Source organism: Arachis hypogaea, chromosome 11 (assembly GCF_003086295.3).
Source record: "Arachis hypogaea cultivar Tifrunner chromosome 11, arahy.Tifrunner.gnm2.J5K5, whole genome shotgun sequence".
NCBI lineage: Eukaryota > Viridiplantae > Streptophyta > Magnoliopsida > Fabales > Fabaceae > Arachis > Arachis hypogaea.
In genome coordinates, this window is record NC_092046.1 from 132749347 (window position 1) to 132765629 (window position 16283).

A 16283-nucleotide genomic window follows, 5' to 3' on the forward strand; every position below is an offset into this window, starting at 1 on the left:
ACCAATTCTGGCCTTATCAGCTGTACCCAGTCATTATCAGATGTTGGATCTGGACGCGATAGATGCATGAGAAAACTTTGTTTTCCAATACGAGTGAAGACGATTACAACTTAGATGGTGGTGTGGAGTTTAGGATTGGTCACAGATTCAAGAATAGAGATGCAGTGATGCAGAGTATGAAAAATTATAGTATCTACAGAAGTGTTGAGTACCGAGTAGTGGAGTTGGACCGATTAAAGTACCATGTTCATTGCTAGCAATATGCAGCTGAATGCCCATGGAGTCTCTGTGTTGACCTCCGACAGAATCTCAAATATTGGTGAGGCCTCATTTAACTGTGGTATAATTAATATCATTTATCACTATTATATTTTTTGTATATGCTAACCATGAATGTGTTATTTCATTAGGGAGGTGCGTAGGGTTGGAGGAGCGCACACGTGTTTAGCACCAACCATGTCTCAAGACCATCGATAGTTGGACAGTAGCCTCATCTGCCGTGTCATCCTGCCATTGATACAGTTCAACCCATCTGTCAGCATCCCTGTACTACAAGGTGTAGTTAGGCAAAGCTATCACTTCAAACCCTCCTATAGAAAGGTCTGGATGGCGAAGCAAAAGGCAATTGCGTAGATATACGGCGATTGGGAGAAGTTATACAATAAGGTGCCTAGGTTGCTGCAAGCACTGCAGAGTTATTGTCCCGAAATAATATGTAAGTTCTAGGCCGTATCGTACTATGATGGACACCTTATGATGGACACCTTATGATGCACGATTGTAGCATGTTTGATAAGGTATTCTGGGCCTTCCTTGCCTGTATGGAGGCATTCAAGCATTGCAAGCTATTCGTCTTTGTCGATGGCATGCACTTGTATGGCAAATATGGTGGTGTTTTGCTTATTGCAGTGACATAAGACGATAACAACAACATTCTTCCTATTGCTTTTGCAATTGTTGAGTGTGAGAGCACCAAGTCTTGGTCATTTTTTCTTACCAATTTGAGACGACATGTGACCCCACAAGACGGCCTGTTGATTATTTCTAACATTCCCAGGCAATCAAGACTGCACTGATAAGCCTGTTGATTATTTGCCCATTTCAGCCATCGTGCGATGCACTTACGAGAGACTGCAATAATTGTTTGTCAGGAATGGCATGGAGGCACAGCAACTGGCTGCAAGGATTCAATTTTCCCAATGGATGATAGCTGCTATTGAAAAAAATAGAGAGGGAATATCAAATATACGCATTACTCACTGTGATAGATGGGCTTTAGTGTTTGTGGTTGAGGAGCTAGAGCCTTTCGAGGGTTGGTTGCAAGGCTCATTCCGTGTTTGGTTGACAGTGGGTACGTATGACTGTGGCCTTTTTTAGTCACTCTATTTCCCATGCCGTCATGCGCTTGCCGCTTGTGCCACTACTAGTGTCAAACGGGGTCCATACGTGCATCTAGTATACTTTCAGTCCGCTGTGTTCAAGGTGTATAAGATGGAGTTTCCATCGATACCAAATGAGAAGTTTTGGCCGGAGTGGTTCGGGACATGGCTGTGTCCTAATCCAGCCATGCGTAGAAAGGCTATTGGTAGACCTGTTTCCACCAAGTTTTGTAATGAGATGGATGGGGATGAGCATCAAGAAAAAAGGTATGGTCTATGTAGGCAAACTGGGCATACCTAGAGAGGTTGTCCAAAGCAACCTATAGACAAGGCTTATTTTAGTTTCATGGTGTAGTTGTTTGTTAGTTGTCAAAAGACTCGTGGTGTGTTCTTTGTTTACTTAATTTCTTTTGTACTTGAATTTTAGTTTCTTGTTTAGATCATTACGATTTTTTCATAATTTGCCCATTTAGGTTGTTTGTTTACTTTGATTGAACTTTAATGCACTTTTCTTCGTTGTTGAATTCTAAAATTTTAAATTTAGCACAGATACATATTTAAATACAACAATGATATAAATCACATAAACTAATTGCAATGACACAAGTTACAACAACGATGCTCACAAATTTAAATATTGTGACAAGCTACAACTTTAATGACAAATAAGATAACATGAAGTCTAAACATAACAATGTCATCGGTGCAAAACACCATGGTAATGCATGTGGTGTCCGGTGCCACAGGGCGAAGGCCAGTACCTGTCGATGAGGTCTGCTAGAGCATGGGCCTGGAGGAAGTTGTGGATGACCTACAAATGGATTATGTGACTGAGGTGGTTGCTACAACGAAAGTGGATGACTAGGACCATAGTAATTGTCCGAATAAGGCAGCTGTATATATGGTTGGGGATGATACTGCTGCTGACCAGGTGGAGGACTAGATGGTGCTAACCTCGGCTGGGATGCTGTCATGAGGAACCCATAGTCCACCGATGGCGATATCGCATAATGTGCACCTGATCGGTCATGTGTACCGTACGAAGAACTAGGTCTCGATTAAATGTATGGTGTCCAAACTGAGATAGACATAGGAGCATATGACTACTAATGGACATACCCCATGCTCTACTCTCTACCCGAGCGAAAGTATTCCGCGATATATGGTTGCATGCATGAATAATAAGGTCCGCATGGTGAAGTTTCTCGCATGATTTAATTTGTTATTATGAATTTAATATGATGTTGGTTCATCATTTCGAGTGAAAGTGAATTAAACTCCTTAAGTACATATGATTTAGGGTCGATTTAAAGCACTTTTAGGGAAACCGGAAGGGATTTTTATGAGATACGTTTTTTTTTACCCCTTCAAGTGAAAGAATCTTTAACAAAATAAAGCTTAAAACAATACAGATACGTTATTGTATGAAAACCAAATTTTATCGTCAATTGCAGAAGTAGCTAAGCACGCATATGATTTGGTCATGTCACCACTCACCAATATTTTAATTCACAAAGGAACAATGCCTTCATAGTTAGGCAATATCCTATAATTATCCACTCAAGCAACCATGCACTAAATAAATAAATCTTCTTTCTAATTTATTTTAATAAATTTGTTAGCCAATATTATCAAGTAAAGTTTACAGTTTAATTTCAAAAGTAATTAGCCTTTTATGAAATATTTTAAAAGTTTTAACCGCTTTAAATATATTTTAAAATAAAAATATTATATGTATATTAAAATCAGTTATCATGTATTTATGTATAAATATATGTATTATTAATAGTTAATTTTAGTGACTGATTTTGATATACACCTAATACGGTTGATTTTATATTTTTTTTTATCAATTTTAAAATCTTAACAAATTCTTTTTTGGCTTTAACATTTTAGTCACACTTTAATCATTTTTATTTTTTTTAATGAGCATATAGAGAGGCAATAATGAAGAATGGACAAATGTGTGAGAGTCAAAAACAAGAACACCATTGAGATTTGGGAGAAGGAGGCCAGGTATTTGCACGCAACAAGTCAAAATCAAACTTCGCAAAACCGCATTAGTCATCCATTAGTAGTTGTTAGTACACAACACAACAATAGTACTTACCAACCATGTTGTGGTAGGTGTGATGGCACTACATTATTATTTTTTTTAACTTTTTTTTTCTAAAAAAGATTGGTGCTTATAAAATTGAACTTATAATTTTGATCATTAAAGTCTTAAACTGTGGTTAAATAGAAAACACTTATAGTCCCCTAGTCAAATATTGGATATTCTATCTACATACGTATAAAAAAATTAATCACACAATTAATTATTTATATAAAATATATGTTAATATATAAAATATATATTGAAAATAAATTAATTATAACATATATTTATATACAAATATGTAGTAATCAATTTAGTGATTGATTTTATATATATATATAATATTTTTTATTTTATATATGAAAAATTTTAGGTTAATATTATTCTATTTATTAAGATGTGTACTAATTAGCTAAAGATTAATTATTATTTTGACGGTGAATATCTGATGTTTTAATTAGTTCTATACTTCTGTTCACTGAAATTAGAGATGAATCCAAAAAATTGCAAAGAAGATGAGGTCAAAAGCCTAGGAATATATATAATAAAGTTTAAATATGGGAGAGTCACCAAAAAATAAGGGGGGGGGGGGGGGGGTTTACGCGTTATTGTTACCTTTTTTTTTTTTAAAGCAGAAAAGCGGATAATATATAACAAAGATATATATAGTTAAAGTACGACTTTGTTTTAGACCTTATTTCTTGAGCCTTTGACTTGTGAGTCATTGCAATAAAAAAATTATTTTATTAGAATATAAAAATCATAAATTAAGTTAATATTGATAAAAATTCATGATTTTTTTAATTTGTGAGTTTAATATTAAGATATATATATATAAAATTATTCTCTACATACAAGTCATTTATATATACAAGTTCATACAAGTTATTTATATTGTATTGTTTAAGAATTTTTAGTATATATATATTAATAAGTTCTATATAATTTAAAATTTTTCTTCTTCTTTCTTGTATTATAAAAGTGAATTTTATTGGGTTAGAGTTAACTTGTATAAACTTATATGTGTAGCATGTCTCATATATATATATATATATATATTTCAAATTTGTTAGGGCCAGTGCCTACTTATTTTTGTCCCAAATAATATAATCATTCAATATAATATTTTTTAACATTAATTATGCAATTGAGTGTAAAAAAAAAGTACTTTTACTTATGTAACAAAAAAAATTAAATATATGTTTATAAATATATTTATTTAAATACATATGAGATATTTAATTATTTACAGGCGCAACATGAAATTAAATCCTGAATAATTTTACAAAAGAATTCCTTTTTAATATATTGAACTCAGTTCAGCACAGCTGAATTCAATTCAATTTTCCCGAGTGAAGGGGACGGTTCCCTCATTGGAAAATGGTTGAAATGAATCTAACCCAAAATATAATCCTCCTACCGAGGGGCATTTTCGTCATTGAAGCCACTCGAGCAACCCCCACCCCTATAAATGGCGTCTCAGGGGTCACGTTTGAACTCGCACAGCTTTGAGCAGAGGCCCCAAGCTAAGCAAAGCATCCACCTCTCTCAAGGCACCATTCACTTCTCTCTCTTGCTCGTTACTCGGAGTTCGAGCTTCTTAACCGTTTCTCTGCTCTTCTTCTACCTTCAGAGGTATTACTCTCTTCTTTTCTTCTCTCTTGCAATTTGCAAGTAGTAGTAACTGTTATGTTGGCAAGAAGAAAATGTCATGAAAATTTGTGTCATGTTGTAGATCTAGTGGTTTTCTTCACTCGATAGGCTCTTAGCTAGCGTGTTTATGCTGAATTCAAGTTCGTTCGTATGAGATCTTAATATGAAGTGCACTAACACTTGTTAATTTCGCGTTTGGATTTCAGATCTAGTTGAATTCATGTGTTAATGACTAGGTTTTTGTTCGGTTGACTTAAGATTTAGACATATAAATTTCATTTCTTGGACGAATTTGTTTATTTTCTGAAATTTGCTGGATTTGGAAAATAAACGTTAGACTTTGAATTTGTACCGATTAGGTTATTTTTTTATAAAAGAATTGTTGTAATTACTGGTTGCTATAGGCATAGTTGGAATAAGGAGCTTCTTTTGGATCTTTTGTCTTTGCCTTCTATGTGTTTGTTTTTATGCAAGGTGCTAATTCTTTGATTTGATCTATTGTTGTGCAGTTAGTAAAAAATGGCAGCAGAGACTTTCCTTTTCACCTCCGAGTCGGTGAACGAGGGACACCCAGACAAGCTCTGTGATCAAATCTCCGATGCTGTCCTTGACGCCTGCCTCGAGCAGGACCCAGACAGCAAGGTTGCCTGTGAAACCTGCACCAAGACCAACATGGTCATGGTCTTTGGAGAGATTACAACTAAGGCCAATGTAGACTACGAGAAGATTGTCCGCGACACCTGCAGGAACATTGGATTCGTTTCCAACGATGTTGGTCTTGATGCTGACAACTGCAAGGTTCTTGTCAACATTGAGCAACAGAGCCCTGATATTGCACAGGGTGTCCATGGCCATCTCACAAAAAGGCCCGAGGAGATTGGTGCTGGTGACCAAGGTCACATGTTTGGCTATGCCACTGATGAGACCCCTGAGTTGATGCCCTTGAGCCATGTTCTTGCAACCAAGCTTGGCGCAAAACTCACCGAGGTTCGCAAGAACGGCACATGCCCCTGGTTGAGGCCCGACGGCAAGACCCAGGTCACAGTTGAGTATGTCAATGACAAGGGTGCCATGGTTCCCATCCGTGTCCACACCGTGCTTATCTCAACTCAGCACGATGAGACCGTCACCAACGATGAAATTGCCGCAGATCTCAAGGAGCATGTTATCAAGCCTGTGATCCCGGAGAAGTACCTGGACGAGAAGACCATCTTCCACTTGAACCCCTCAGGCCGATTCGTCATTGGTGGGCCTCATGGTGACGCAGGTCTCACTGGCCGCAAGATTATCATCGATACCTACGGTGGATGGGGAGCACACGGTGGTGGTGCCTTCTCGGGAAAGGACCCAACCAAGGTAGACAGGAGTGGAGCCTACATTGTGAGGCAGGCTGCCAAGAGCATTGTTGCCAGCGGACTTGCCAGGAGGTGCATTGTGCAAGTGTCCTATGCCATCGGTGTGCCAGAGCCATTATCTGTGTTTGTTGATACCTATGGAACTGGGAAGATCCCTGACAAGGAGATCCTCCAGATTGTGAAGGAGAACTTTGACTTCAGGCCAGGAATGATCTCAATCAACCTTGATCTAAAGAGAGGTGGCAACAACAGGTTCTTGAAGACTGCTGCTTATGGACACTTTGGAAGGGATGACTCTGACTTCACATGGGAGGTTGTGAAGCCCCTCAAGTGGGAGAAGGCCTAATTCAGTGATTTCACCGCTTGCGTGTGCTGGGAATTTTGCACCTTATTTCTATCATCATATATCTAATTAATCCCTACACCTGTGTGTGTTGTCTCTTCATCATGTTTTTTTATCGTTTTTTTTTCTGTTTTTTTTTTTTTTTTGTAATTTTTTTTACATGGTCAACAAGAAAATGTACTCTCAGTTTGTATGCCTAATATTGTGTAATAGTAGCAAATCAAAAAGAGAGTATACGATTTACTAAATGAATCTCATATTACTTTTTCCCACTCGAATCTTGTGCATTTTAATCCTAATCCCTATGCCAAAAAAAGAGAAGTAGCTGCAATACGTGTTTTCTGATTCCAGAAGAACTCTTATACCTTATTAACTTCGTCAGTGTTCCCCCTTCAAATCTTGAATTTGAAGGACAATGTTACTTTATGAGTATAGTTTACAATCCAATGTTAAACAAATAAAATGCTACTGCTACAAGAAGTTGCAATATCTAATAGAGATTCAATGCAATATATAGCCGACGTTTGACAGTATTTTCGCATGTTGGTAATGTCATATGAAAGGCTTTTGAAGCTCGTCTAAAAACCGTGTAAGAAAAATTAATTCAAAAGTTTTAGGGAAAGATCGTAAAGATCCCAGTTAGAAACTCAAAAGTGAAGCTAGGTTAGTTAGTACTTAGTAGGAAAAGCCTAACTGGCTAACTAGCTATGACAAGAAGAATGACCTATATGTGGAATATATTAATTCGTTCAATGACAATTACATTAAAGAACTTCTTCAGCAGAAATTCGCTACTATATCTATCTGTCTCTAAAATTTATGCGTCATCATGCCGAGGTAAAAAAGTATTTCAGTGAATCATGGAACTATGGCCCTCCATGTTAATGTAGTAGGTGGTGAAAATGGAAGGACAGTTTTGTTTGTTGTTCAACTTTTGGTGTTGTGCAAGACAAGGATCAGACAGATGGAGATTCCTCGTGACTCTTAGCCACAACCGCATCTTAAAGCAACTACAATCACTACCAAGTTGCATTGAGCTAGCTAAGACTCAGATCCACTTTCCATTGAGGTATGCATAAAGTCGGTGAACGTGTTACCTTGGTTTTCCGTGTTCCATCAAAATTTTAGTTGGATAAAATTATTAAAATACCTAATATACCCTTTTTTAATGTATATTACATTTCTGAATTGTCCACCTTTTTCATCTATTTCTTCAGTTTTCACTAACTTAACTCTCCCCCACGGCCCACCCGACCGGACCATAGCTATTCTAGTTTCCATCAAATTATCTTTTTAATTTTTGTTCCATTCTTTGATCCCAGACATGTCCATTAAACAAAATGAAGAAACTAAACAACAACAATTTGTAAAAATTTGCACTTGCAACATTAAACTCAACAACAAAACAAATCAGCAGCTAAAGGCTTCGACAGATGCAGAATTAGTAGGTCTCTCATCAAGTTGTAATAGAGTTCAAATCTTAGAAGTGGAATATAAAATCCTTTTTAGTGTGTGTAGTGTAAGACAAAAAAGAAAAACAAAAAAATAAATCACAAAAAATAAGAGTCAAAACTAACATTTTAGTTTTAGCCTTGTTACAAATCCCCAACCAAATTAAGGCCATAATTTCGAAGTGTTCTGAGTTCCTTAATGGTTGTGCAGTCATTCTGACAGAAGTCAAGAGGTTAGGGGAGATAAATTTTTCAAATAAAAAATGATACCAAGTCATTTGTGATATTATCTTATCATAAAACCAACTTCTCTTTCATCAAAACTTTGGAACTTTCAAGGTCCAAAACATTATTTTGTCTATAAATAAAACTTTTCTATATTGTCAATATTCATTGAAAATAAACTCAAATAATTTATTATTATTATTATTATTATTATTATTATTATTATTATTATTATTATTATTATTATTATTATTATTATTGTGTTTGTCCAATTTAAGTAATTCGACAAAAACTAATATCTCTTCAATGGCTCAAGACCACGTTGCCTGAACTAAAAGGAGCATGATGGCAGTTTGTCGTGTATAAACTATATGATGCCATCGTTATAGTGTCTTGTTACAGTACTCTTCGCATATGAGGGAGCATTATTGGCCTGAAATCAGCCCCACCTCCATTTAAGTTAATACAAAATTTTTATGATATTACTATTAGGCACATGTGATTGTTATTGTTATTGATATTAACTTCTCCTAATTGTCCATATTCATTTTCCCCGTTCAAAATGTAACACTCGCCCACTTCTCGTTCGCCCTTTCTTTTGGACCACTGCACCCGACCCCAACAATTTTTTTTTTCTTTCTTTTTTTCCTTCTTAAAAAACAAGTATTTGTAAGATCATCAAACCTTACCTAACTTTGCTTTGGCAGCCAACTTATGAGTAACTCAATTAGCATACAATTGTGCTTACTTAATCAAGTTTTTTAAGATTAAAACACTTCTGAAGTGTTACTTGAAACAAGAATGATGTTTTTAGGTCTAAACGAGAGGTCCAAACGCTTTAAAAGGGTGTTTCAACATTTTTGTCCAAACGATGGTAAGGATACTTAACAAGTTTTAGCAAGTTAAGTCTAGTGTTGAGTATTTATAAAATAGAAAACGAAATTCAATTATACCTTGTGGATGACTTCAGAAAATAGTGAGCATTAGAAAAAGTTATGCCTTTGTAAAAGTTGATTACTACCTGAATGGTAATAACCAAAATAACGAGGAGAGCATCTGATTTGTTTCCCATTTCGAGTAACAACTTGATTACGGGATCTGTACCTAATTGGTTCGATCCGTTTAGATTCGGTCTAAAATAACAAACTTTGTGCTATTGGGCCGAGTTTGAGAGAGAGTAGCCATTTTTATAGGATACGTTGTCAAGTTTGAATTTGAGGTTGGACTACCTCAGATATAGATATGATCATATGAACAAAAACTTTTAATTATGTTAAAATTTGAAAATAGTAAAAAAGTATTAGCTTTCAATGTGAATTTCTTTTTTCAAGTATTGATTCCTCGAAAGATATAATATTTGCTACTCAAATAATTGTACCTGACTTGATCGGACTATACACGTCGTTTAGACTAAAAATATTATTATTATTTGAACATTAACAAAGGGTCACCTTATAATGGGAAAAGGTGGAGCCATCGAAAACCTTATGTTTTGATTTATGACAGGATCAAAGGAGCTAAAGAACAAAAATATTTTGATCTATGGAGAAATAATGCTATTGCCTTTTCATAGATTTTGCATATTACCATATTCTCGAAGCCACTTGTAACCAATTCAAGGTGCCGAATCTGTGGATTGGACCACTGGCAAGTAAGTTATTCATTCATGTAGCAGTGACTAATGAACATTATATGCATCATATGAAAGAAATTGTTACCATGTACTCTGTCGTTTTTCGCCACTACGTGTACGGTGATCTGCTGATTTTTGAATCCCCTTTAATTGGAAAAAAGCCAAAACACTTCTCACTTCCTCCGTTCTCATATATAGTTGGTGGTGTATGATTTTATTTAATTAAAAAAGTGCAGCATGGTGATATTTCAATTTTATTTAGGGAGGGAGGACTTCAAAAAATCACGTGCCTACAACACACATGATTTGATGATTTCCACGCCTTTCCATGCATTGGTTTTGATGTTCTAATACAGATACTTGAAATCGAAAAAAATAACATAATAGATATTGTTTGGTGGTAGATAACTGGTTTTGAGGTATAGTTTGTCATATTCAGTATTCGAACTCGTCTATTTTTGAGTGAAACGAAATATACATCGGTTTTTTAAGGAAGAGCGGCAGTAAACACCTGCAAAAACATTTTAACGCTCAAGTTAAAAATAGTGTAAGACAGTAGAGATGATATTTAGAGTGAATAATGTACCTAATAAGTATAAAGAGTTTTGTATTTATAAAATGAATCAGTTATAGGTAATCGTTTTATATCTTTAGAATTATTTGGGGTTTGTTTTTTTAAATTTTTGGTAACCGCTTTTGACTCTTTATGGATTGATCGATTAGGAAAGAGAATCTCGTTCATTTAGTGTAGCATGTGGTCTATTTCATGTCTTTTAGATTATGAGTTATAAGTATAGTTGGTCCGGTATTTTGGGTAACGAATCACAGTCCCCAAACTTGACCTGTGATATTTTCTTGACCTGCGGTATTTTTTGGATGTAGACAGGTTGAACTTTTTTACCTATAACTCATAATTAAGGTAGTGGTACCCCAAGTGGAACTTATATACATCATGTGTTTTATATTTGAATTTAGAAACTTAGTTTCGAGATGATGTGTGTAAATGAATAAATAAAATAAGAAAAATGTTGAGAAAAGAGGAAAAGAAAAAATGAAATGTGTAGGTAAAGTAACTGATAGGATGTGATCAATTAATGTAATTGCAATTACAAATGTCATGATAGTTGACTAAGTGTTTTATGGTTCACGATGAACGGTCCTAATTGATATGGAGATGAAGAGGTGGTTTTGGGGGGGGGTCATTGATTAGTATTATCTGTGGTGGTAAAAGTGAGAGTTTTTTGTGAAAGTTGTGTTTTCAAATTTTTCAGAAGTCGATTGAAATTTCTTGAAGATGAGTAAAAAAGGTTTGTGATTTTATTTTGTGCTGTTTTTGTTGTGTTTGTTTGTTTTGTTTGTGAGTGGCTTTTAGAGAATAGAAAAAGACACTGAAAAGAAAAAAATAAAGGTGGAACGAAGAAGAAGGCGAAAAGAAGAAAGAAAGGCAAGGTAGAAGAAGGGAAAAGAAAGAGGAATCGGAGATTGTAGAGGTTGATGTGGTCGTAGATGAAAATAATCCATATGCTTGGGTGTCTTTTGTTGTCGGGGAGTATGCATCATTGTTTGTTAGTGAAGAGAGTATTTTGCAGCTCGGGAATGCTGCTGGCTGGGTAAGAAACGGTCAAGGTCGGAGGATAGAGTTTTTATCTTGTGAGTTAGTTGATCACATTTTTCATAGAGAAGAGGACAGTGAGTATTTCTATATGTATACCTGTATTTTGTAGAATTGGGAATCAAATTCCCTTTTACTTCCTTTGAATGTGGTATCCTGACGCAATTGAGGTGTGCGCCATCTCAGTTGCACCTAAATTCTTGGGCCTTTATTAGAGGGTTTAAGATTTTGATGGAATTTCTTGAGCTTAAACCTTCATTGTAGGCTTTTTTTTTGCATTGTTTCAGGCAAAAAGTGTAAGAAAAGGTTTGTGGATAAACCTTGTCAGTGCTCCAAATCGTGCAAACTTTAGTTTATATAAGGCACCTTTTAAAGGGTTTAATACTATGTATATGAAGGTAAGGTCAGTCGAGGGTGATTACCCATTTTATATGGACGAGTTTTGGGTAGAGAGGTTCCCAATATACTGGCAGGCATCTGCTTGACAAATTTTAGGGATGAAAAGGATGGAATACAGGGATGAAATGATAGTGGAGTTTTTGATGAATAATGTATCATCGTCTTGATTATTAGCTATATCCGGGTTATTCTAGTGGGAAGAAGATAGAAAGGTTGTAATTGAATACTTAGGTAAAAGCTTTTGTTGTTGTGTACTTCTCTGTTTGTTTGGTGTTGGTTATTTACTGAAGTTTTTGTTATTTTTTCAGGTGAAACTTGAAAGGACTCTGAAAGTGACAACAAGTAGTTTGTGGATGTTTTTCAAGGCGAAGAGTGTAGATAAAGAAGGTTCCACAAGTAATGTGAAAGCTGATGGAGGTGCTGAGGTGAATCATTCATCACGGGTGAAGAAGGTTAATTATAAGAGGAAAATAGGGATGGTAATAAGAGCAAAGTGGTGAACCTGACCGACGATAAGTTTGTTGGAAAGGATGTTGATTTGGACCAGGTGAAGAAATTTACTGAAAATCAAAGAGTGTTACACAGGTATAAGGGTGATGAAGACCTTACTTTGTTATGGAGTGAACACTTTCCTCTGACGCTGGTGGCCGATGAGCATGGTCAGGGTCCTGCTGATGTGAAGCTTGTTCACGATGTTGGTGACATCGGCATTGCTCAATATTTGCAGGTAGACAAAGTTAAGTATTAGGTCCTTTTGTTTTGTGTTAGTATACCTTTGTTTCATTGTTTTGTTGTATTTTGTAGGTGATGAGAGTTCGGCTGATGTGCATTGGATGAACTCAGGAGCTGAAGCATGCCAGAGATGCATTTGACAAAGCTAGCATGGACCAAATTATGCAAGAAAATGTAGAGAAAGGTAACAAGTTCCGGGAAGCACAGGACCAGGTGAAATTGTTGGAGGAAAAATTAACTTTGGCTGATGATGCTAGAAAGAAATTGGAAAAGGAAAATGTGAGTTTAGATGCAAGGTTGGTGGTGTTAGGTGTTGAAAAGAAAGAGTTGGAGAATAGTAAGAAGAATCATGGCCTTAAAATGTTTATTACTGGATTTGAGAGAGCTGTGGAGCAGGTGAAGTTCTTGGCTCCTGAGATGAATTTGTCTGCTGTGGATCCATGCAAGGTTGTAGATGGTAGAGAATTGATAGAGGATGAAGATGAAACTCAGGAAGGGGAGGGCGAGAATCCTGATGCTCCATGAATTAGGAAAAAAGAACTGAACTATTGGTATTAGTTTATTTTAAACTTATTCGTGTTAGGATGACCGATGGATTGAGTGTAGCCAAGCACTTTTATATGGGTTTGTAAAAATTTGACTTGGTCTTTGTTTGGACATGTGGAAGCGATGTGCATCTTCATGCTTAGTAAGTATTTTGAAATACTAATTCGATATTCTGAATGGTTGTGTTGATGATTTATTTTGTATCCTTATGTGTGTGATATATGTGATAGATTTCCTTGCTTTTGTATGAATTTTGTAATATAATGAGTGTATGATTGATTCAGATGCGAGGGTTTGAATTGTATGTTCTAAGTTAGCAATTGACATGGGGCGTCATTATCTTATAGAGTAATTTGGTAGTGCAAAAAATGTTTTGTTGATATGAAATATTATATTATTAGATGATAAAGAAACCTTCGTCATTTTGAAGGTGGGGGGTGTGCCTCGTTAAAACCTCTCCAACAAAATCTATCTTAGGAAAAAAATTTGGTAGTAGAAAAAATGGTACATCACCTAGCCTGGCTTATGGACTTAACTATAGTAAAGTTTTAGGGACGAGATATTCCAAGCAAGGTTGTCAAACTCGCGAGTCTAGGTAAACTCGCGGAGCTGACCTAGACTCGACTCGTAGACTCGTACGAGTTTACCTGTTATACATTTTTTATAAAAAAAATATATATATCATGTATAATATATATATTTACTCAGATATAGACATTCAAACCTAACAATTTCAACATCAAAACACATAATAAATTAACATAATACTACAATTACAAGTTACAACAAGTACTTTGGTTCACACGTTTAAATCCTTCACAAGTATCTATCTAGTTCAACATAAAACACACAATTACACAATCAAAGGTTCATAAGTCACAACCAAAACACAAAAGAAAACAACAAAGCAACAATTAAATTTCTAATAAACTCTAAAACTCAAATCCTCCAATATCTTCATCTTCCATGGCATCAACATCATCATCTTCACCATCTTCATCAGAAACATCATTTCTTTCAAGCTTAGGCTCAACACGGCCAACAAAATCATCATCATCATTCACATGTTCATCTTCTTCCTCTATTAAATTTTGTTGTGGATCCCCAATAAACCCATTCTCACCTCCCTTACCCATGTTGAATTCATTACTATTCATACCTAGAATAGCAAATTCATTACTATTTGGATCATCATTAGTATTGTCATTCGTTGGCAAGTGAGAATGCTCAACACTTTCAGCAATATTTTCATTAACATCCTCAGTTATCCACTCATCATCAGAATGCACTGCATCAAATTCAAGTTCTAGAGTTTTTCTAATTTGCTTGCCCTTTAACTTCAAATTATACATCACATACACTAAATCATTCATTTTCTTTTGATGCAACCGATTTCTTCTCTTTGTATGAACCTACAAACATATAGTGCCAATAGTTAATAAATATACAAAAATTAAAATTAAAATAAATAATGAATAGTTCTAAGGAAGTAAGGATTAAGGAATCACCATTTCAAATGAATAATTTCCCATATAGGTTCATAACTAAAAATAACAATGCAAATGAATAAAAATAAGAAAATTAAATAAATAACTGAATATAACAAGAAAACATGGTAACATGATACATTGATAATCAAATATTAAAGCTTTCAATTAGTCAAGACTCAAGATTATCTCTTTTAACACAACCGAAGTTAGTCTTGATTGTTTCTTTGGCGTTTCTCATGCCTTCAAAGATGAAACTCATGGCTGGTTTTTCATCTGAATCAACCAAGCGAAGGGCTGTAATGAGAGGAGCAGCAGCCTTGAGGCATATGACAATATTCTTCCATAGCCTACTATCCAAGGCCATGTTTTGGACTCTTATTCCTTCAGGTGTTGATGCAACCTTAATTATCTTCCAATCAGCAGAAGTAAACATAGTCATCAACGGTCCTTTATTATCATGAAGACAAGTGAGAGTCAAATAGGCAGTGGCGAATCTTGTGGCACCTGGCCGAACCAAGTCCTTTCCCTTTGTAAAATTCCTCAACATGCTAATGAGCATACTCCGGGAGTAGATAAAAGTGGTGATTTTTCTTCCCTTTTTTATGGTTGTTTCATGCACCTTTAGCTTCTTTTCAAAATCCTCCAATATCAAATCTATGCAGTGTGCAGCACATGGTGTCCAGTACAAACTTTTTCTAGTCTCCATCATTCTTTCTCCAGCAGCCTTATAATTAGCAGCATTATCTGTAACAATTTGGACTACATTCTCTTCACCAACAAATTCTACTGCATCTTCTAGCATTTTGACAACTTTATCCGTTATTTTTGAGATGTCAGAAGTGTCCAATGAATAAAGGAAAACTGTTCCTTTAGGGCTGTTCACCAAGAAATTACAAATACTACGCCTTTTTTTATCAGTCCATTGGTGCACGAAATTGTGATGTCCAGGCTCGAACAATCCCTGGCAACGTGAGCAACTTGGTACGCGTAATCGTGATTACACTTTAATTATGTAAAATTCATGGCTCTTTCTTCCCCTGGCAATGGCGCCAAGAACATGGTGCCAATACCATGGTTCACAACTTCGATACAACTAACCAGCAAGTGCACTGGGTCGTCCAAGTAATACCTTACGTGAGTAAGGGTCGAATCCCACGGAGATTGTTGGTATGAAGCAAGCTATGGTCACCTTGCAAATCTCAGTTAGGCAGATATAAATGGATAATGGTGTTTTCGAATTTAATATAATAAAATAGGGATAGAAATACTTATGTGATTCATTGGTAGGAATTTCAGATAAGCGAATAGAGATGCTTTCGTTCCTTTGAACCTCTGCTTTCCTGCTATCTTCATCCAATCAGTCTTAC

The 16283-nt window shown here is 35.6% G+C and overlaps 2 protein-coding genes across 2 annotated transcripts; one reads left to right on the top strand and one right to left on the bottom strand.

Annotated features, from left to right (window-relative positions):
• The first annotated feature begins 4728 nt into the window (after positions 1 to 4728).
• LOC112722671 (S-adenosylmethionine synthase) lies at positions 4729 to 7100 on the top strand. Its single transcript, XM_025773779.3, has 2 exons — positions 4729 to 5112; positions 5640 to 7100. The coding sequence occupies exon 2, from the start codon at positions 5650 to 5652 to the stop codon at positions 6829 to 6831; it is 1182 nt and encodes a 393-aa protein (XP_025629564.1). The 5' UTR covers positions 4729 to 5112; positions 5640 to 5649; the 3' UTR covers positions 6832 to 7100.
• Positions 7101 to 15085: 7985 nt separating this feature from the next.
• Positions 15086 to 15718, bottom strand: LOC140176212 (uncharacterized). Its single transcript, XM_072206129.1, has one exon. The coding sequence runs from the start codon at positions 15716 to 15718 to the stop codon at positions 15086 to 15088; it is 633 nt and encodes a 210-aa protein (XP_072062230.1).
• Positions 15719 to 16283: the final 565 nt, after the last annotated feature.

Excerpts from the sequence above, each read along its gene's own strand:
- LOC112722671 (XM_025773779.3), top strand. The coding sequence starts at position 5,650 with ATGGCAGCAGAGACTTTCCTTTTCACCTCCGAGTCGGTGAACGAGGGA.
- LOC140176212 (XM_072206129.1), bottom strand. The coding sequence starts at position 15,718 with ATGCTAGAAGATGCAGTAGAATTTGTTGGTGAAGAGAATGTAGTCCAA.